Source organism: Microtus pennsylvanicus, chromosome 17 (assembly GCF_037038515.1).
Source record: "Microtus pennsylvanicus isolate mMicPen1 chromosome 17, mMicPen1.hap1, whole genome shotgun sequence".
Lineage (NCBI taxonomy): Eukaryota > Metazoa > Chordata > Mammalia > Rodentia > Cricetidae > Microtus > Microtus pennsylvanicus.
In genome coordinates, this window is record NC_134595.1 from 5,798,532 (window position 1) to 5,819,902 (window position 21,371).

Consider the following 21,371-nt stretch of genomic DNA (forward strand, 5'->3'; position numbering starts at 1 on the left):
AGGAAGGAAGGAAGGAAGGAAGAAAGAAAAAAATCAATCTGGAGCAGAGTAGGAAATTTCCTCCTTCTGGCTAGCTTTCATAGTGCCACAAGGTACTATGCAGGCTTTGTGGGGAGAGAGGATTGGGGAACATCAATGGTCTTACCCAGTGCTGGATCCTGTGTGGTACAATACTGACCTGTGTAATAGTGGCATGGCTGTTACGGCAGCAGTAACCAACCACTTTTTGATTGGATTTCAGGCTCTTACCACAGGAGGAAATTCATTCCCGGCACTGAATACTGGGCCCCCAAATTTCTATGGTTAGGGAGGTCATAGGCCCTACAGGAAAACTTGCTACTGCTCATGTTGTCAATCTGCCATCTAACGATTTATGTTCCTACCCTCAGACTAGGACCGCTGTCAACCTTGGTCAGAGGAACTTCTTTTTGCAGCGACAACAGCGTAAAGACTCATAAACTGCCAGGCAGTGGTGGTGCACGCCTTTAATCCTAGCACTTGGGAGGCGGAGGCAGGTAGATCAGTGATTCAGAGGCCAGTCTGGTCTACAAAGCAAGTTCCAGGACACTCAGGACTACACAGAGAGACCCTGTCTCAAAACAAAACAAGCCTTGTAAACTGGTCAAAAAGCAAAGAACAAGAGCTACTGAATGTCCATCCCTAAATGGAACAACCATATCAACTCCTCACCGCAAGGCTCAGGAAGCATCACGAAAAGGGGGTGGAAAGAATACGAGAGCTGGAAGATGGGGAGGATACAGTGAGATGCTGTCTTCTGGACATGACATGGACACTGCACTCATAAACCCACAGCTGGGCGCGTGCATAAATAAGACCTGCACAGTACCAAGTCAGTCGACATTCCAGCATGGGTCGGGGAGACTCACAAAACCACAATCACCGCTGACATGTTCTTGGCAGTTGATGGCTGTTTGGGAAAATGAGAGTCAATTTTCTCCATGGATCTGGATTTAGTGGATGGCCCTTTACACAACCACAGGCAGCATTAATGAGCTGAACTCAGCGAGTTACGGGAGGGAGGGAAAGGGAAGTGTGGGTGGCTATAACCAAGATACCTTGTATGTATGTATGAAATTGTCAGTGAATAATAGAAAAATATTTTTAAAAGAAAAAAATGACCTTTATAGCTGGAAGAGGTTTTACATGCTTAAATATAATCCTGAAATACACTGGTTGTTTCCAAACCTATCCTGAAGTCACTTCTGCTTATTACAGAATAATTTTTTTTCTGAAAAGTTTCACTTTACATTCATCTATAAATTTTACAGTGCTGAGAGATTATATATGTGAAAATGTCACTACCTGTTGGCCAGAATTTGGCTCATAAAGTTTTGCCCTGCAGTCTGAGGGCTGACCCATGTTTAAAAGCATAAGCTAGGCTAGGAAGGACACTGTCCCTACCATGGTTGAGACACTTGGGTTAACCCGAGTTGGCGCTTGCAGAAGACAGCTGTGTTCTTAAGAATATAACAGAAGTGCACTCCACTGGGGTAAAAATGGGTGCCCTGAACCAAGGACTTTCCTTTCAGTTCAGCAAGGTGGCAAATGGGCATGGGAAGTACTAGCACTGTGCCTTGAAGCAGCAAGAGCTCAGTGCCCATTGTAGCTAGAGACAGAACACTGACAGATGGGGAGACTGGGACCAGCAGACAGCAGCTGTTGAGGCATAGGCCACCCACAAATCATCATTGTGTACTGCTTGGTTCTACTTGCAGAACTAAGGCAACCCTGGACTTTCCTAGTCTGAATAGGTTTAAAAAGTTCAGGTATACTGTAAGCTGTTAGGTGAGGTTTTTGTTGGGTCTGTGTTTTCTAGTTTTTTTGGGGGGGGTATTTGTATGGAATATTTAAAACATAAGACAGCTCTGATATGTTGGCTGTATTAATAGTGCTAAAGGTACTGCATTTAACTAAGAAATGAAGGGAATATCACATGTCAGGTGGGTGTAGCTGAGTGAAAATATAATCTTACTAACTGCTACAGTATTTGACCAATCTCATGAAATGTTATTATTAAGACATTATATTATATTATATTTATTTATTTTATTTATATTTTATTTATATTTATTTATATTATATTTATTATATTAAGACATTTATATTATATATAAATATATATATATAAATATAATAATATATTATATTAAGACATTTATATTATTAAGACATTATATTATATTATATTTATTTATTTTATTTTATTTATATTTTATTTTATTTATATTTATTTATATTATATTTATTATATTAAGACATTATATTAATGTCTTAATATCATGAAATGTTATTAATCTCATGAAATGTTATTATTAAGACATTATATTATAAAATGTTATTATTAATCATGGGCTGAAAGATGGCTCAGCAGTTAAGAGCTCTCGCTGCTCTTTTAGGGGACTTGGGTTTGATTCCAGCACCCATGTGATGATTCATAACCATTCATAACTCCAGTTCTAGGGCATCCGGTGCCCTCTCTTAGCTACCACACGCACCAAGAACACATGTAATGGACGAGCATACATGCAAATGAACACCACCATATAAAAATCCTTTAAAAATCTAATCTAAAAATTTTTAAGTATAAATTGTATGAAATAAATGAATAAATACTGAATTGATTTCAACTCCCAAGAAGTGTTAAGATTTATTGGTCTTTCGGGTAAATAATGATCGAGAACCTAAAGTCAATATTTAGTCAAAATTTATCTTGAAAGGCAATAAATCTTGATTTTTGCTGAGGTGAATAAACAAATATGTGGACCAACTAGAGATACTGACTGCTTTTCATCTACCAAGTATCGACCTGGAGTTGTAAACAGAATGATCTACAAGAGATTTTTACTTCTAAAAGACATGATTTGAGTTGCAAAGTTAGTTTTAATTTTTCTTACAAGACACTTCACAATAGCATTGCTTATATTAGTGTAAGATGAAGTTTCATAAGGAAATTTTATAACTTCAGCTCCTAGTGGATTTAAATCAATTTTTCCATTCCTGTTTCCCTCTTAAAGCCAATGACTTTGCTTTCTCATTTACATCTGTTGGGTTTTGAGGGGGGAGAAGACTTTAGAAAAGGTCACGTCAGTAAAGACTTAAGTGAGAAAATCCTGGGCTTGCTTGGGAACCCCTGCCTTCCAGGATCTGAGCGCCACTGTAAGGTGTAAAGGTGGCTGGGACAAGAGCGTGGACTGAGAGGCTGTGCTCGGGGTGCAGTGGCCTGACTAACAGACAGAAGGACTGCTAGGGTTGCCTCAAGCACGGTGGGAGTCTGAGTTTTGAGAAAATTCACCACTAAGGTTAAAAAGTGGAAGGGGAGAGAACCGGCTGAGTCCTCCTGACTTGGTCTGGGCTCGGGAACGAAAGCAGGAGGGATTACAGCCTGCTGTGAAAGTACCGACAGGGTCTGTCAAAATGCCCAGATGTTCTGAGCCCATGATGGCTGCAGGAGCCCCTAGAGTCAGAAAGGCAGTTTGGAGTGAAGATGATGTTGCTCAGGACAGGCCTCCCTCCACAACAAAGCTTTACTGGGTCAAAATGACAGACACAGACACGTCACCGTTAAAACCTGGCCAGTGCAAAGACAGGAGAGTAATAATATCAAGAGATTGTTATGTCACCTAGCTAGCCACTTTCTGTTCCAGCAACCGCTGGAACTTTTTCTATGGAACGGGAAAAGCCCTTCTACAAGCTTTACTTTCTGACCCAAAGAAGATTATTCAAGCTGCTTGGTAAAGCAAGTGTCCTGGAAAAGAGGTCTTGTTCACACTGCACTCTGTCTTCTAAACAGCCTGCGTGTAACTTCGGGGATTTTTCTTCCCAAACGAATCCTTTTGGTGACGCGCTGGCCCACTAAGAGCTCTCACTTGAAGGCTACAGTCACGGGTGTTGGTGTTCCTCTAGCACAGCCCGCCTCCTCCCACTGGTTCCGTCTGCACACTGTGCCTGAAGGCCTGTGATCCAGAACAGGCCAGCCTCAGTATGTAAAAAGCAAAGGCTCAGATGGGCTATCAGAGCTGGGGAGGATGTGTATTAAATATGCTGCCTTACCGGAAGGTTCTCTGAAATAGAGCCGAGCCTGAGAAAGAGTAACAGTAACGCTGACAGTCTCTGAACTCGGGATCATTTGACATCATGCTTCATTTTGAGAATATTATTAAAGTATTTTATCTTAATCACTCAGGTCCTCGAAAAGATCCTGTGCTATCTGGCTCACCTTACCTTAGTCCCAGCTCTGCTCCAAATACTTTGTCTTGCAAAGAATCCACTGTATGCTCCGATTCTGTTCCTTCCACAGCACCTTCCGCTGGCATTTAGCATTCTTTGCAATCATCACCAGCTCTCTGTGATGCCCGAGTGACATCTCTATTATGATTGGTCTAAAAGGTCAACCTTTTAGTAGCTTAGAAGTTGATATTATCTTTCTGATTTATCTAAGAAACAACGGGTCTCTCCTTCCTCTGTTTCTGGACCTTATCTTTTCTTACAGCTTGGATTTAGAAGTCCCTATTGCATTATCCTCACTCAGTCTGCAGCTGAATCACACACAGGACTGTACCACGGTCCCCTCTGACTCCCCCACATCACTCCCTGCTCTTAACACACACTTCTCTTTCCTTATGCTGCATGGGGTCTCATCTCTTTGAACTTGACATAGGTATCTTTAAAACACAATCTTCCTTCTTCCTCCCTGACAGCATCTCTTACAGTAATGCCTACTTGAGCTATTTCAGTAATGATAACAATTTGATAAAATTAAAGTCACGAGAGTGGACCCGAGGAGGAGTAGAGACAGTCTCAAAATGGAAAAAGGTGACTTTCATCAGGTTCTATAAATCCATGCTTGGATTTCATTCCCATCCCACACCAAATTCCATATGCCCTATGAGATGAAGACACTGCATTCCCTTACTTCTTTCCTTTATTCCTTTGTTTTATGGCTCCCAGGTTTTTCTGATTCTCTTAGAATACACCTGTGTCCATGCCCAAAGCAAATCTTTCAATTAAATGTTAGGTATTTGAAGGCAGGCTGTTTGCATCCTTTTATTTAGACAAGGTAGGCCAAATTAAAAAAAAAAAAACTGCAACAAGTAGAAATTCCTATTTTCTGGTCCTCACCTTGCCATTTGAAAAAAATTTCTTGGCACAATAGCCCCTGATTTTCTCTCAGGCCCTTATCAGACCTCTTTACAGATGGAGAAATGATGAGTTCAGTCTTTAACTTTTCATATGTTAGTGTGTGGTGGGGTGTGTGTGGACCAGAGGAGTTGGAGAGGACCAACGACAACTCTGGGGAACTGGTTCTCTCCTTCAACCTTTACATGGGTTCTGGGGATCAAACTGAGGTAACCAGACTTGTGTGGCAAACGTCACTCCCTCCGAGAAAGAAGGATCCTGGCATGCTCAGCTTGACCTCAGAGAACAGGGTTTTTGCTACTTCAGAAAGAGGGGTTCCAGCTGTGACCAGATGTATAAATGGAGCTAATTTAGGGGACCATTACAAAATAAGAAATGTGATCTCTGGAAAATATAATATTTGATCTTATCATCATAGTATCTGACAGGAAAAAGAAGAGATTTTACTCATTAGCCTGAAAAACTCCTTAAGGTGCCGGCTCAGACAGGGAGCATCCCCCAGGGACTGGAGGAAAGGGGAGGGCAATTGGCACATACACATTGGTAAGATCACCGGTAGAGTTAAGCTTCCGGAGATTGAGGAAAGCTTTGGCATTATCAGACACCCTTTATTCAACCTAAAATCCTTCATCCTAACATTGGATGAGAAGCATCATGTCCCAGAGGTAGCCCATCAATTGTTAGGCCAATCTAAGACATCACCGAGGAACCTACCATACTTTCTGGGCAAAAATATAGTGATGCACAATATTACTAAATTGGCTAGAACTTTTTAATATATGAATCGTATACAGACAAAGCAGTCAAACCTTTCCCGAGGACACAGTGTTGAAGGTGCTGACTCAAAAGACTGGAAAGGCTGGCTTGAGGTTGTAAGTCAGTGGCAGGGTTACCAGCAGGAGACCAAGTGTTGTGCTCCCAATTTGTCCACTGAGTCTCGATGCCCCCCACTCCCCCCCCCAGTCACCACATCAAGTGTGTCTATTCTGTGTGGTCTCTGGGGCTTGAGAAAAACCTCATTATTGATGAAAATGGAGAAAGATCAAGACTTTCAAGCTAAGTCTGTTCCCTGAGTCAGAGGCACAGGCCTGGTGATTTGCAAGGACAGTCATTTTCAGCAAGGTTTCTGGTTCAGCCCCATGTGATTTAAAATGATGAAGACTCGATGCGCTTTGGTGTATGTGATCTCTAAATCTGGTTGGAAATTGCTTCAAGCCCACGTTTACGCTCTTGGAATCTTAGTTCCTGTCTAGAAGTGATATATACACAGTAAACTAGATTTTTTTTCTTCAGCTAAAAGCAATAGTGACAAATTTAGCTTGTTATTTTGTATCTATTAAAAGAGTAGTAACTGCGTTAGAGTAGCTGGTGCTCTCGAGGGCTGTAGGAGGCCGACAGTCTAGAGCTCGTAGGTTCTGGCCTGTCTCTGAAGCTTTTTGGTACCAGGAGCACCCAGGAAAATACCACTCAAATCTCCTCCCCTAAACAGCTACAAAGCTGACTGAAAACAATGAGGCAGGTGAATGCGAAGGGCAATTCATTCTCCTCTGCTGGGAAGCTACAGAAATCAAGTATTCCCCTTCCAGTCGGGCACCATTTTGGTTTTGGAAATGGTCATATAATATGCTGTGTTGAAATAAAACGTGTGTGGTCTTCATACCTGGGTCTAGGCAAGGAGCTTCTAAAATTCCTGGGATTTTCCCCAAATGTTCCAAATGCCTTTGTTATTCCTGAGTCCCTTTTTTTTTTAAAATATTTATTTATTATGTATACAATATTCTGTCTGTGTGTATGGCCAGAAGAGGGCACCAGACCTCATTACAGATGATTGTGAGCCACCATGTGGTTGCTGGGAATTGAACTCAGGACCTCTGGAAGAGCAGGCAATGCTCTTAACCACTGAGCCATCTTTCCAGCCCTCCTGAGTCCCTTAAATCACACCTGACTTTATAGTAATGAAGAACTCATGGGGGGCCACTCAACGGCTTCAGGTAGAGAGCTAGCTGGTCGCCAGGGTCTCCAAATCAGCCTGACCTCCAGGGAGGAAAATGGCCTGAAGACTGAGTTCAGTCATGTGGCTGATGATTCCGTTAGCTTTACCTACATAACGAAACTGCCGTACAAACTCTGGGCACAGAAGTTTGGGGTGCGTTCTCACTTTGAACAGAAGATGTGATGGGGTCATGATGTACCCTGAGTCTCATGCAGAGCAGTCTGCTCATTCGGCTGCTCCTGATTCGTATCCTTTACAATAAAATGGTTAATTGGAAGTGTAGATCTCTTCTGTGTTCTACGGGTTGTTTAAGAGAATCAGCGGAGCTGAGTGGTCATGGGAGTCCCTGAGCACTTCCAGCCAGTCAGAGTGAACGGGCCAGTGGCCCTGGAAATGTAGCTGGCATGTGAACTGGAGTAATCTTGTCACACTTAAACTAAGGGGATTTGGAAATGTTACATGCTTGTCCGTTACATTAACATAGCAACAGGCTCCGAGAGTCGTGTGGCAGAAACCCAAGCGTGCCTAGAAACTGCTCGACATGAGAAAGTTTTACACTCAACATCTATTAGTAAGTGTAAACAACTTAGACAGCTCAGTAGCAGTTGAAGGGACTCTAGAGAGCTCAGTGTTGCAAGCTTGGCCCTGGCAGGCCTTGCCCTCCTCCCCCATTCCCTCTGCCTTGCTAAAAACCACTAGATTATATTTCGAGAGTTAGTCACCAAGGTCCATTCTCTTAGTTGGCCACTTCCTCCTGATGGTGACTACCAAGGTCCAGCTATCAAAGTACTGAAGCCCTTTGACTCACCTAATTAACATGCCCAATTAAAATTAAACCTCATCCTAATACAGAATTTCCCCTTGTATCTTTATAAACCACCATTCTTCCTGTGCGCCATGTTTATCTCCTCTCTATCCAGAGGCAGTTTTGCTCCCCGCCTCCAACAACATTACATAGCTAGGCCAGGACTTTCTCTAACTCGACAGGTCATAGGATGGTCCAGATACTAGATTCTAATGTGGGTGCTAAGGCATCCTTTGATAGATCTTGGGTAGGGAGATCTTTGATAGACATCTTGGGGCACAAAGTAAAACAAGAAGTCCCAGACCCATGGCAGAGGTTCATCTGAGTAGACAGACAAGGACTCGTGAGGATGGTGTTCAGTTCTGCCTAGGACGTTAGAAGGAGGAAGGAGCAGAGGTAGAGATGGTCCAGAAATACTTGCAAGAAAAGAACATTCAAGATATACAGAGGGTTTCAACAAGATTATATAATACAGAATTACATCTACAGTCAAAACCGACAGACTCCCACAGCAGCCACCACCTTAGGGTCATTGCTTTGTAAATATGCCCAAGTTTTCATCCAAAACAAGAGAAGGAACTTGGTGTTCTTCAGGTTTCTTATTGATTTGGTTTAATTAAAACATTTTCAATGCTAGCATTTATCAATGTGGAAAGACATGTAGGCATAAAGTCTTACTATTTCCTACTATAAAATTAATTTTTAGGTTATCCCACAGCAATTTCTAGGACTGTATATAGTCCATATTTCTCAAATAAGTAAACAATTAGATTTTTTAAAATGATACAAGAAAAATTGGTATTGCTACGATATTAGATTACCTTACCTACAGATACATAAAAAATGTCAAGCTTGGAGGTAATCCTTGGGTACGTGGGAGGCTCCAGGAAGGAGGATCACAAGTTAAAGGATAGCTACATAAAAAGATAGTGAGTTCAAGACGAAGGCAAATTTTCACATAAGTGTATTCCTGCCTTAGATTTTAGAAAGCCTCTCAAGTAAGGATTCTCACCCTTAAGGGTCCATGAGGAGCTAGGTTGGAATTAAGGAGCTTGACATACCCAATCTATCCTAAACCACATCTAGACCAATTTCTCTCCCAGGGAAAGGGCAGTAAACAAACTTGCAACTCATGTGGCATCCAATCATGCAGTAACACTTTCTTCAGAAGTTTAGCTAGAAATGAGCATGTGATGAGAACAATGTTAGCCAAAAAGGAAGCTACAAAAAGGGACAAGAACTTTCCAGACCAAAGTATAGCAACAAAGACTCGGAGAAATGAACGGCTCAAAAAAAAAAAAAAAAAAAAGGCACAGTGATGCCTATGAAGTTCAGGAAGGTCCATCAAAAGATCCCTGTCTTCTGAAATTCAAAATGATCCTTTTCTTCTGAAACATATCAAAGAGATACATGTGACTTCTATGATGAAAATACTAGGAATAAATCAAAAAGGCAAATTTATATCCTATAAAATCAAACGGCCTACTTACATAGTGATCAAATCTCTTTGAATTTCAGGATATGAAATATTTTAAAATACAAATTATATAACATTGTTCTTCATAGACTCACGTTACTATTTCAGTGTGTGTTCAGATTCCTGTTACCTATATTTTTATTTAAGATTTTTTTCTAGCCTAGAAACTTAGACTCTAAAAAGTGTAGAATGTAGAGCAATTTCCACAATGGAAGACATCAGAGCCAGGAAAGGGCCCATCGTCCGTCTTTTCAGTCAATTGGTATTCCTACTGGCACAGGCTCTCTTCACCAAAAGAAGAAAGGTATTATTGAATGTGATTTAGTCACAAGACATTAATCTCATTTTCTCTAAACCAGAGACATTCAAAAAATTACAGGATGAGAGAAAAAAAAAGGCTGTATAGAGCAAGAACCTTCCAGGTGGGTAGAAAGAGAACTAAAGACCTCCATTTAACTGTCATAATTACTTACACAAAACAGGGCTGTCTTGTTCTCTGTGCACCAAGCACAGTGCTCAGAACTTAGTGGGGGCTCAAAAAACACTTGCAGGAGACCTAAATTAGTCTCTCTGCATTGCAACTGAGAAAACTCTCAGACAATCTAAGTATCTTTTTTAGAAAATACCTTAATTTTAATTTATATGTATGGTGTTTTGGTGCATGTATAGCTGTGTAAAACTTGTGTACCTGGCGCCCAGAGTTCATATGTAGAACTACAGACCATTGTGAGTTACCATGTGGATGCTGGGCATTGAACTCAGATCCTCTAGAAGAGCAGCCAGTGCTCTTAACCTGTGAGCCATTTCTCCAGCCTTCAATCTAGGTATCTTGACACTTGAAATTTGCAGCTTTCTAGCCCTGTTGGACAGGCCTCTGCTCATTTTCTCCAAACCCCTGAGGTGGTTGTTACATTCGTCAGATGGAACTGCACCAGGTGCACCTATTTTGTAAGTGTCGGCTCTCAAACACGTGACCCTCACGTTATATCCCCCTCATCTAGTCTCATGTGTACGCCATGATTAGAGTTCCTTCTCTGTCTTCTATATCAACAGATGTGGGTGTTTATTTTAAAGGGCAACATCCATAGCTGAACATTCCAGATGAGCCCTGACCAGGACAGACAACATTAAGGATATCTCTTTTTAAAAAATGTTTATTTTGCATGTGTCCACTCATGTGGGGGAGGACTCTGGGAGAGCGCTGTGAGTTACCGTGCCCACGTGGACGTCAGAAGTCTGTTCTCTCCGTTCTCCATGAGCCTCACGTGATCTGGCTCAGGTGGGCAGGCTCGGCAGCAGGTGCCTTCACCATCGAGCTGTCTCGGAAGTCATTTCTCTCTTCTTTGGAAACCAAAGCCGACCGAACGCTGGCTTCCATTTATATGCCCACATGGACTGTTGTTGGTCTCCATCTTTGTGGTTAATCTTCTGACTATAAATACAAGATTAGGTACCTATCACTCTAAACCTCACTTGTTGTCAGTCATCTCTCTAGCCTGACTTGCTCAGTTTTATCATTCTACATCTTAGTGGTTCAAGTCTGTGTTGTAAGAGCTGTAACTTTGGTATGTATACCCAGGCAAATGCTATCAAAGGTAAGCAAATATTAATAATTGCTAGCCTTACGATGTGCTGAACCCTGTCCTAAGCCTTTAAGGTCAAACAATAAGGCAGAGGGTAAATATGTTCTCAGAGTTGAGATGAGAAAAATGAAGGTACAGAGAAATGAAGCCATTTAGCCACAGTAACAGAACTTGCAAGTGGAAGAACTGGAAACCCAGGCGGGACCCCAGTCTTTGTCCTTAACAAGCTCCGCCCCTTCACTGACAGCCTTTTAGAGTGATGTGGACCTCTCCATCAGCAATGCTTGGGTAAGACTGCCAGTCACTCACAACACAACAGAACCATAACCTCTGACGGTCCAAGTTTCACTGTCGTGGGGATTAGGCCAGATGTTTCCCTAAACGCGGGGCACTGCACAGCAGAGACCTGATCGAGTAGCTCATTTTCCTGTATGCATCCTCAACCAACTCCGGTCCTCAGGGTTCCAGGCTATACCTACTCTTCTGTTGTGCCTGACATGCATCTACTATATAATGGGCAGACAATATTATTTCTGCTAGATGTGATAAAAGCCAAGGAGGGTTTTCTGGAAGTTAAAAACATCTAAAATGAGTAAGAAAGTTGAGGCCATTTTAACTCCTCAGCTTTTAAATCACTATGGGAACTCTCTTGGATAAGCAAGAGTTGGAGCAATGGTCTCTCAAGTCTGTGACCAGCCTACCTCCACACTCTCTCTTGAGCCTTCTCTCCAATCCCTTTACATGCTTTTTGAGGGAAGGGGCTTTCTGCAAGGCATTGGAGGGCACAGCTTGTACATCACTCCTGTCTACATATTCCAGTGATCCTGGGAGAATATGTGTGATCCATATAAGGTGATTGATAAATATCTAATAAATTTAACGAGCAAATAAACTTTCATCTTTCTAAATATTTGTTGACATGAACATTCAAATTAAAATTTATTTGAAAATTTTTTACTACCAGCAACCTTTGTAGTCATATTCAAGTTTAGAGAAATAAAATTTTGCCATTTAGTGCACACACACACACACACCCCTCTAGTGATCTCTCCTTCCAGTAAGAAGCCACAACCGAAAACAATGACAAGATGACTTGGACGACATGCAAGGCAACAACAAAGTACTTCTTATTTATGAAAGCTGATTCTATGCCTTAAAAGACATAGCTGCATTTTTCCTCCTTGTTTTTCTTCCTCTAATTCTCTATTGTCCTATACACTAAACAAATAAATCTTCGTCTTATCACTATCCTTACCAAAAGGGAGGTAAATCTGAAGCAGCACACACATATAAGAACTGTAACCATAAAGAAAAACGTTCTCTTTTGGTTTCCAAGTTCATTTCCTTAGAAGACCTGCCACTTTGGTACACCAAATTACCGCCTCCCTCCCCCATTTTTTTCACATAGGATGAAAACAAATCTTCCCTAACACTTTTATACTTTTTCACCTAAGAGTAAAATACACAACTGCTCATCTTTGCACCTGGGAACCAACAGACCTTCCTTTAAGTAGATCTACACCCACTATCAGTTGCCAGATTCAATTTCTCTTTCTCAACCACGTTGCAGAATTTGCGTCAAGGTCAATAAGTAACTAATGAGGACCAATGCAGAAGTGCTGCTTACTTCCAAACTGGTAGCTACCGGATAAATAACTAACCACTCTCTACTTTCTATCAGGGATGCTTGTATTGCTAGGGTGAAGGTGTCCTTTATGTCTAAAGGACGTCATAAAACAGGCACTCACCAGAAATATGCCCCCATTTATCACATGAAATGCCATGAGGTATTAGCGAGGTCGATACTGTTTGTTTAATGTATTTTGCTTTCCTGGGGGCTTGAAATGATTTGTTTTTGCAGCTGTAACAGAGTTAAATTAGGGATTTATCTTCAGCTTAGCTAGTTGGGCATATATAACCAGCGGCTATTAATTATCTGCCTAGAGGGCTTTGGTCATCTTCCCACAGCTTACAGCATCCACCACCAACAGCCAGATTTGATCCTCAAGTAATCAAATCTGGTTTCTCAGGAACTGAGGGCCACTGGAAAAAAAACAAAAGGTTTTGTTTCTAGCCCCCAAATACTTGCCCCCAAATGTAAATTGTAATGGTGTGAGGATTTTTTTCCTTTCAAGAAATTGAGCAAGGAATTTCATTAAAATCAAAAACAAAAAAACCTTAGTGCAAAGACGAGTTCCAGACAGCCATTAAGCCTACACATTAGTGCCATAAAGCACCACCAATCTCCTTCCCTGCACTCATCTCAGACTACGCTTTCTGCCTTACCCAGAGCAGGAGCTGACCCGAGGCTAAACCTCTCCAAAACCTGGACTACAATTCTAACTCTCCACTACCTGTTTGTCGGGGTGTCGGTGAGAAAAAGGGAACAGAAAAGTAAGGTAAGGGAGAGAGAAGGGGTAAGGTGAGGCAGAGGCAAACTGGAATACAGCTCACACAAAATGAAGCATGCATGCGGAGACACACAGGGCGGGGTGTGTGTGTGCAGTCCAGCTCACACAAAATGAAGCATGCATGCAGAGACACACAGGGTGGGGTGTGTGTGTGCAGTCCAGCTCACACAAAATGAAACATGCATGCGGAGACACACAGGGTGCAGTCCACTTCACACAAAATGAAACATGCATGCGGAGACACACAGGGTGCAGTCCACTTCACACAAAATGAAGCATGCATGCGGAGACACACAGGGTGCAGTCCACTTCACACAAAATGAAACATGCATGCGGAGACACACAGGGTGCAGTCCACTTCACACAAAATGAAGCATGCATGCAGAGACACACCAGGGTGCAAGGATGCTCTCACATCCCAGGTCCTAACAACAAACTCTTTTTCAGTGGTCCATTGTCAATCAATTAGCCAAGGCAACAGGGGTCTGTGAGATGGGGGTGCCTGGGGAAACAATGGGCCGCCCTGTGGTATTACTATTTAATCACTCTTACTAAATAAATAGAGCAGCCCTGAGGTGCTGTCATGTCAAGGGAATTTATAACAACAACAACAAAAACAACCCTTCATTTTTTCATTGGTCATTACCTTCTTTTCCCTTCAGGACAGAGAGGGTTATTACTGTAGCCTTAAGTTCCATCTTTGTGTTTCTTGCCTTTGATTCCCACTCGGACCCTGCCACTTTCTGGCACTAATTTGTCAGGCTGAACAAAGAGGGGATTTGTACCTCCTGTAAGGTCTCAATTAGGAATGGCTTCTGCTGTATTATGTGCCATTCAGAGGAGACACAATGCCGGTAATTACAGGAATTTGCACTAAATGGCTGAAGAATTCACAGCAAAACTCCCCCCCTTGAGCCCCCCCCCCCCAGGCTGGAGGGGAAGAAAAAGGAAAGTAACAGCTCTCAATGCCAGAGATGCACAATCACCAACAGCAGTCCCCAGAGGTTAAACAGCAGCCAGGGAGCAAAACCATAAAAACAACGGTGGGAAAACGGTGCACACCTAGGTCCATTCTTCTTCCTTCCCACACTCCACCTCAGTGCCACTCATGGGCTCTGCAGAGTGGGACACCCAAACCACGTCCAGATTACAAAACAGGCTCACAAGGAACACTTCTGAAGGTGAGCTTTGCATCTCTGTCACAACTATAAAGTCCCAGGCTCTTCAAATTCTTGCACTCAATTGCTAGGTCTCAAGTGCTGGGAAGTTACTGTTGTGTGCTTGTACCAAGAAAACCATGCATCTGAGCACAAATAAGCAGACGCACATGTCGAATCCCTAAGGAAACAGGCATGCTGTCTGATAGTCTACTTTATAAAGCAGTTACGAATAACCAGATTTAGAACCTTTTATGGGTATGCACTCCTTCATAAATATTTTAATAAGCGGCACAATCATCTTTTAAGCATTAATATTTTAGCGTCACAGACTCCTCATTGTCAAATAAATTTTGAATTCCAGCCCATAATTTCAAAGAAGCACACCTCATCTTCTATTGCAGATGCTTTCCACAGAGGCCATATTAAAGCACCCCAAATAGCAGTACTGCGCACCTTGTCCAGCACATGCTGCCCCGCTCAAGAGCGCTGTGATGTCATGGTCCAACATGAGACTCAGCCTACTGAGTCCAGCATGCGCTACTCTGCTCAAGAACGCTGTGATGTCATGGTCCAACATGAGACTCAGCCTACAGAGTCCAGCACATGCTGCCCCGCTCAAGAGCGCTGTGATGTCATGGTCCAACATGAGACTCAGCCTACTGAGTCCAGCATGCGCTACTCTGCTCAAGAACGCTGTGATGTCATGGTCCAACATGAGACTCAGCCTACAGAGTCCAGCACATGCTGCCCCGCTCAAGAGCGCTGTGATGTCATGGTCCAACATGAGACTCAGCCTACAGAGTCCAGCACATGCTGCCCCGCTCAAGAGCGCTGTGATGTCATGGTCCAACATGAGACTCAGCCTACAGAGTCCAGCACATGCTGCCCCGCTCAAGAGCGCTGTGATGTCATGGTCCAACATGAGACTCAGCCTACAGAGTCCAGCACATGCTGCCCTGCTCAAGAGCGCTGTGATGTCATGGTCCAACATGAGACTCAGCCTACAGAGTCCAGCATGCGCTACTCTGCTCAAGAACGCTGTGATGTCATGGTCCAACATGAGACTCAGCCTACAGAGTCCAGCACATGCTGCCCTGCTCAAGAACGCTGTGATGTCATGGTCCAACATGAGACTCAGCCTACAGAGTCCAGCACATGCTGCCCTGCTCAAGAACGCTGTGATGTCATGGTCCAACATGAGACTCAGCCTACAGAGTCCAGCACATGCTGCCCTGCTCAAGAGCGCTGTGATGTCATGGTCCAACATGAGACTCAGCCTACAGAGTCCAGCACATGCTGCCCTGCTCAAGAACGCTGTGATGTCATGGTCCAACATGAGACTCAGCCTACAGAGTCCAGCACATGCTGCCCCGCTCAAGAACGCTGTGATGTCATGGTCCAACATGAGACTCAGCCTACAGAGTCCAGCACATGCTGCCCCGCTCAAGAACGCTGTGATGTCATGGTCCAACATGAGACTCAGCCTACTGAGTGCCTTACTTCTAGGCCAGAAATATGAGAGATGAGCAGTTTCACAGTCCTACCTGGCACTACCACTGAAGGCTGTGAATGTTGTCATGGCTACTGTCTGGCAGTTACCAATGTGATCACTGCATCCATATTTCTGGGACACTGACCCCAGGCACACAAGTGCCAGGCAAGCAGCAAATGATCAAATGCGCACAGGAATGGGTTTTCAGATGGCAGGAAGTAGAACTGGCAAGCTCAGGGGTCCCCGGGAGGCAAGCACGAACACGGTTAAGTTTCTGCCGCAAGAGCCTCCTAAGCAGCCTGGGACTGAGGAGGAGGAAGCAATGCAGCTATCAAACAAAACGAAATCTAACTATCCTAAGTCTAAGCAGAAGGCAAGGAGTATGCCGTCGTGGACCAGCATACAGCTTCAGAACTAACCTCAGGTGTCCATTTTCTCCATGGGGACTCTCTAAAAACATTTGAAAGGATCCAGAGATTTCTTCACTTAGAGAAAGGATTTAATGAAATGGGACAACTGTCCTGTTTTATATACATAAATGTCAGTATTGTGGCTCTTCTGAATCGCTAGTAATCAAATGACGTCAGAACAAAGAGCCTACTCAGGGCCCCCCTTCTATGTAACACTGTTTGTTCAGAACATTTAAAGGGGGAAGGACTAAGCAGACATTGAAAACTTAACAATCTACACTAGAGATACACTAAAGCCATGGAGTTCTGTAAATTTGCTTCTCAACGTGCAATGCAGCTGCTTTTCCGCAGAGTCTCTTGTCATAAGGAGGTTGACAATATACAAGAAGCAGAGCAAGTGATTGAAATTAACAGTGCTAAGGTCATGTGCTACAGCAGTCTAACAAACTGCCTCTGAGGGATTTTGAAAAAACATTCAGATTTGTTTATTAAGTTTTTGTTTTGGTTTTTTTTTCTTTTGAGACTCTGCCCCCTACAGGACACACAGAATAATTTCCAACCCGAGGCAGAAAACCACTGTCCCTTCCGGTTTAGTACTGGAAATGAAGGTCTGTAAAACTACACCTATCAGAAGCAGCTGAATATCACACTTCCTGATGGAAAGAGGCAATGAAACAGAACTGATCTTACTTTAGAATGAGCTACACGATACATTACACGGTCTGACTTCCCTCACTTCCCTACTCAGCTATCGTGCAGTAAGCCAAATTTAACGAGCACCAAATTTCGACAGCCTAGGGATGTGTTCTACCACAGGGATCTGGGTGACGCTGCCAGAAAGTGCTATTCTTGCCCGGTATGCAATATTTTCCCTCTTCTACTTAGCTTCCTTCCTGCTGCCTCGTCTCTCCTTGCCTTTTCCTGTTTTTAATTGCTCCAACTTTTAGATGCACTTAGTTTGTTCTCAAATATTCCCTTCCCTCAATGCAAAACATGGGCAGTGCACTCTGCATTAGGGAGCAAACCGAGAGAAGCGTGGCAAGAACGAACTAAATGGACGGCCCTGGCAGACGGCCCCAGCCGGTCTGCATTCTCTCACTACACAGTTTCTTAAAGCTATACTCTCTTGTCTTCCAACAGCAAGAGATTTATTGACCCTACGAGCAATCTAATGTCACACAAGTATATTATTAGTTTGGGAAGCCTATCTTCTAAGCAATTATTATTGAATGCCTGAATTCTGAAATGTAATAATATATGCACCAATGAGACCCTGAAACACTAACCATTTCTAAAATAAATAAAAACAAGACAAATTAAATATACCAAACTACTAAAACTATTGCCCTCTTATTTTAAAACCACTTTCAAAAGTAGCTGGATGATTCATCACAAGGTCTAGTCTGTCATATGTATACACACACACACACACACACACACACACACACACACACACTAAGTCAGTGTTTCTCCCAATGTGTTTTATTTTCTGAGACAGGTTTTCACTATGTATCCTAGACTGCCTTCAAACTGGCGATCCTCCTCTTTCAGCCTTCCAAGTGCTGGAAATACAGGTATGTGCTGCCACATCTGGAGGTCCTGCTATTTCTGGCTCAGAGTTTCTCCTCTTGCCAATCCCATCTCTAAGTTCCTACTGCACAGTCATCGAGACCCTCCTTAAAGTCAACTACTTTCCAATAGAGAGGTGGTCATTGTGACTACACTGAATTTAAAGTGTGCGTTTTCATTCTGACCACCGCATGCTCTTTTTCAGTGCAGGAGTCAGAACATAAAGCCTGCTCTTGGCTGGTGGTGAGCTTCTTGTTCATTTCTAAACAGCATACTTAAGTCTAAAACGCTTGACTTTAAAACTTCTCAATCAGGTTTCCAACTAAGTCTGTCTTTGTATTAAATTATCGTAACAAATCTGGGGGTTTAGCAAAGGTGGATTTTAATTCAGCTTACAGTAGATGGACAGAACAGAACACTGAACCTCACAACAGCTCCAGGCACTTGGCTGGGCTTCCCCCTATGCCTCAGGCGCCATCAGCCATCTCCACACTGTTTTCAGCGCTGACTTTCTGTAGAAACCTCGGCTGCCAGGTGGGAACATTTGCCTTGCCTGAAAAGCTACAATAGCTAGTAGGACTTGACATTCCGTCATGAAACAACCTGTGACATACATAGCCACAGTGACTTTTATTCAAGAAGGCAGAGGAAATGGGATCATGGCTGACTCAGGAAGCCTAAATTCCAGTCTGGTCAGGCTTTGGCCAAGTCGTTTTGACTCACTGACATTCCCCATGGCTTCTATTTACTTTACCACCGAGTGTTAGGATGGATGGTTTGGTTTGGTTTGGTTTAGGCTATTTCTGAGGCAAGGTCTCACACTATAACACCGTAGCCCTGACAGACACTTGATATGTAGCCCCTGCTAGCTTTCAACTCAAGGCAATCCCAACTTAGCCTCCTGTGTGCTCGTAGGATATTTTTTTTTTTTTTTTGACAGGGCCTCATCTCATTCTGTAGCCCTAGTTGGCCTGGAAACCAGCAAATTTTTAATGAAGTATACTCCTTAGAGGAGAGATACTTTTTATGAACATGATTTTAACAATCATCTGTGACTGTCACATGAGGTTTAAAAACGAATTCCCACTGTAGAATTCAGGAATGCTCAGGCATGAGCTTGAGGCTGCAAACGCGCTCCATACCTGCACATTTGAAACTCTGAGCAGTGAGTCCTCGCTCCAAAGACAGAGTTGTCAGGATGCTCAGGAAGCTAGTGGTCACAGACTGGCGTTTGTTCTTCCGCTGCTCATGGCCACCTATCTGATCCTTGGCTTTGTTCCTCAGCGTGACTTGCAGGTTTTGCTCAGAACTCCTTGCCGCGTTTGCTGCTGTCTTCAGAGCCTCCATCCATTCCTGTGCCCTCTGTCGGGTCTCAGCCCGGAGACGGAGGACATCTTGGGGGAAAATGACTTGAAAGCAAGAGTCACAACCATCCAGGTTGTCTATCTGCACAGCCAGACATACATCCACATTGTAGCTCAACAAGGGATCCTCGTCTAGCTTGCCAGGGTGGAAGGCCATAAGATAGGCCTTGCTCAGCACAAATGTAAATGCCTTCCAGTTATTTTGGACAGTCAATCTGTAGAGTGTCCCTGATTTGAGGATGTTTTGGTACTGTTTGGGGCTATCCAAGACAGGGGAGGACAGCAGCCCACTGGATTTCTTCTGTAAACAGCGGTTCTGTGTACAGTCAACATGATGACCAAGTCCTGGTGAGTTTGCCAGATCATCCTGCCGGCCCATGTAACTGGGCAGAGCCGCATGCACAACTTCCCAAAGCTTCTGCCCCCAGTCCAGGGCCTCCCACGGGGACTCTGCCTTTAGCTGCAGCTGAGAATTGTCATAGAGAACAGTGTCCACCATCCTGGCCTCGAGATTGCCTAGAACGGAAACGCTCTGGAAGTGTGAGAGCTGGTACGTGGCATGCAGGCTCTGATTCCCACTGCTGTCAAGGCTGTACAAGTGCAGGCCATAGGGTGAGAGTTCAGCGTAGCAGCTTTGCCAGTAACTGTCATGGTTCTTCCTGATCTCCAGATAACCCTTCTTCAGGATGTTTGGGAATGTCTGCTTGTGTTCTAGAAAGAGGAAAAGAAAAGCTAAAGTAATAACTATGAGAAGGCAGGTACATGAAACCAACCACATTGGGGGCTGACATCTTTCTGATTCTGATTAAGCAAAGCAGGAATACTAAAATTCCAGGGTGGAAACTAACTGGCAGGATGTATCTGGGGATTCCTCACCCTAGGTGATGATCGAACGCACGAGGACACACAGAGTGTACACTGTCAACGTGACAGCGGCCCGGTGCGACCAGAACAGGTATCACACTGGCCAGGCTCCTCCCTTTCTAGGTGAATTCTGCAGAGTTCTAACCCACAAGAGAGAATTCCCATCACACAAGCCAATCCCTGATGGAGGAAGGTCATTGGCTAATAAAGGAACTGCCTTGGCCCATTTTATTGGTTAGGACGTAGGTAGGTGGAGTAAACAGAACAGAATGCCGGGAGGAAGAGGAAGTGAGCTCAGATTCCACAGCTCTCCTCTTGGGAGCAGACGCCTCAGAGAGACGCCATGCCCCAGCTCCGACCCAGGATGGACTTAGGCTAGAATCTTCCCGGTAAGACAGGTGCTCACAGATTATTAGAGATGGGTTGATGGGGATATCAGAATTAGCCAGTAAGGGCTAGAGCTAAAGGGCCAAGCAGTGTTTAAATGAATACAATTTGTGTGTTGTTATTTTGGGGCATAAGCTAGCAGAGCAGGCGGCTGGGGTGTTGGGGACGCAGCCCCGCCGCCGCTCATATTACTACAAATCCCTGTTCCGTCTCTTTTTTCCTGGGCTCCTGACGCCAGAAAGGGAGAGCAGTGTGAACTGTGAGCTGATAAACTGTTCCACAGGCAAGCCCGTCAGTCCTCCATCAGACCTGGGCTGTCTAGCCAGCATCATCTCTACCCTCGGGTCCACTACAATACCTCTGAGTGGCAGTTTTCTCTCTGAGTCGGACCCTGCTTATTCTGTGCCCTTGGCTTGCAAGGTTTCATCCCGCAGCTTCAGTCAGAGAGCACATACTGAACTTTCCTCCTGACTTCTCTTGCCTTCCCCCATGGCATCTCTAGACATAGGTCCCTGGGTCAGCATCAGGTAGCCCTACTATATTAATCCTCTACCATAGGCTTCTATCAAACTATATTGTTGTAAGTTATTTAATGTCCAGACAAACAATACTTTATTTGTTTTTTAAAGTCTGTCTTTACTAATGGAGTAAGGTCTCTTTTCTCTAGCACAGCACATAGGACAATGCTTTATCAATCAA

At 43.6% G+C, this 21,371-nt stretch overlaps 1 protein-coding gene across 1 annotated transcript in view; it reads right to left on the reverse strand.

Moving 5' to 3' along the window:
* The window catches only part of Plekhm3 (pleckstrin homology domain containing M3), a 175,399-nt gene that overhangs the window by 118,406 nt on the left and 35,622 nt on the right, over positions 1-21,371 (reverse strand). Inside the window, exon 3 of the mRNA XM_075951185.1 lies at positions 19,200-20,132. Coding sequence (XP_075807300.1) covers positions 19,200-20,132 — 933 coding nt within the window. The remainder of the gene's footprint in view (positions 1-19,199; positions 20,133-21,371) is intronic.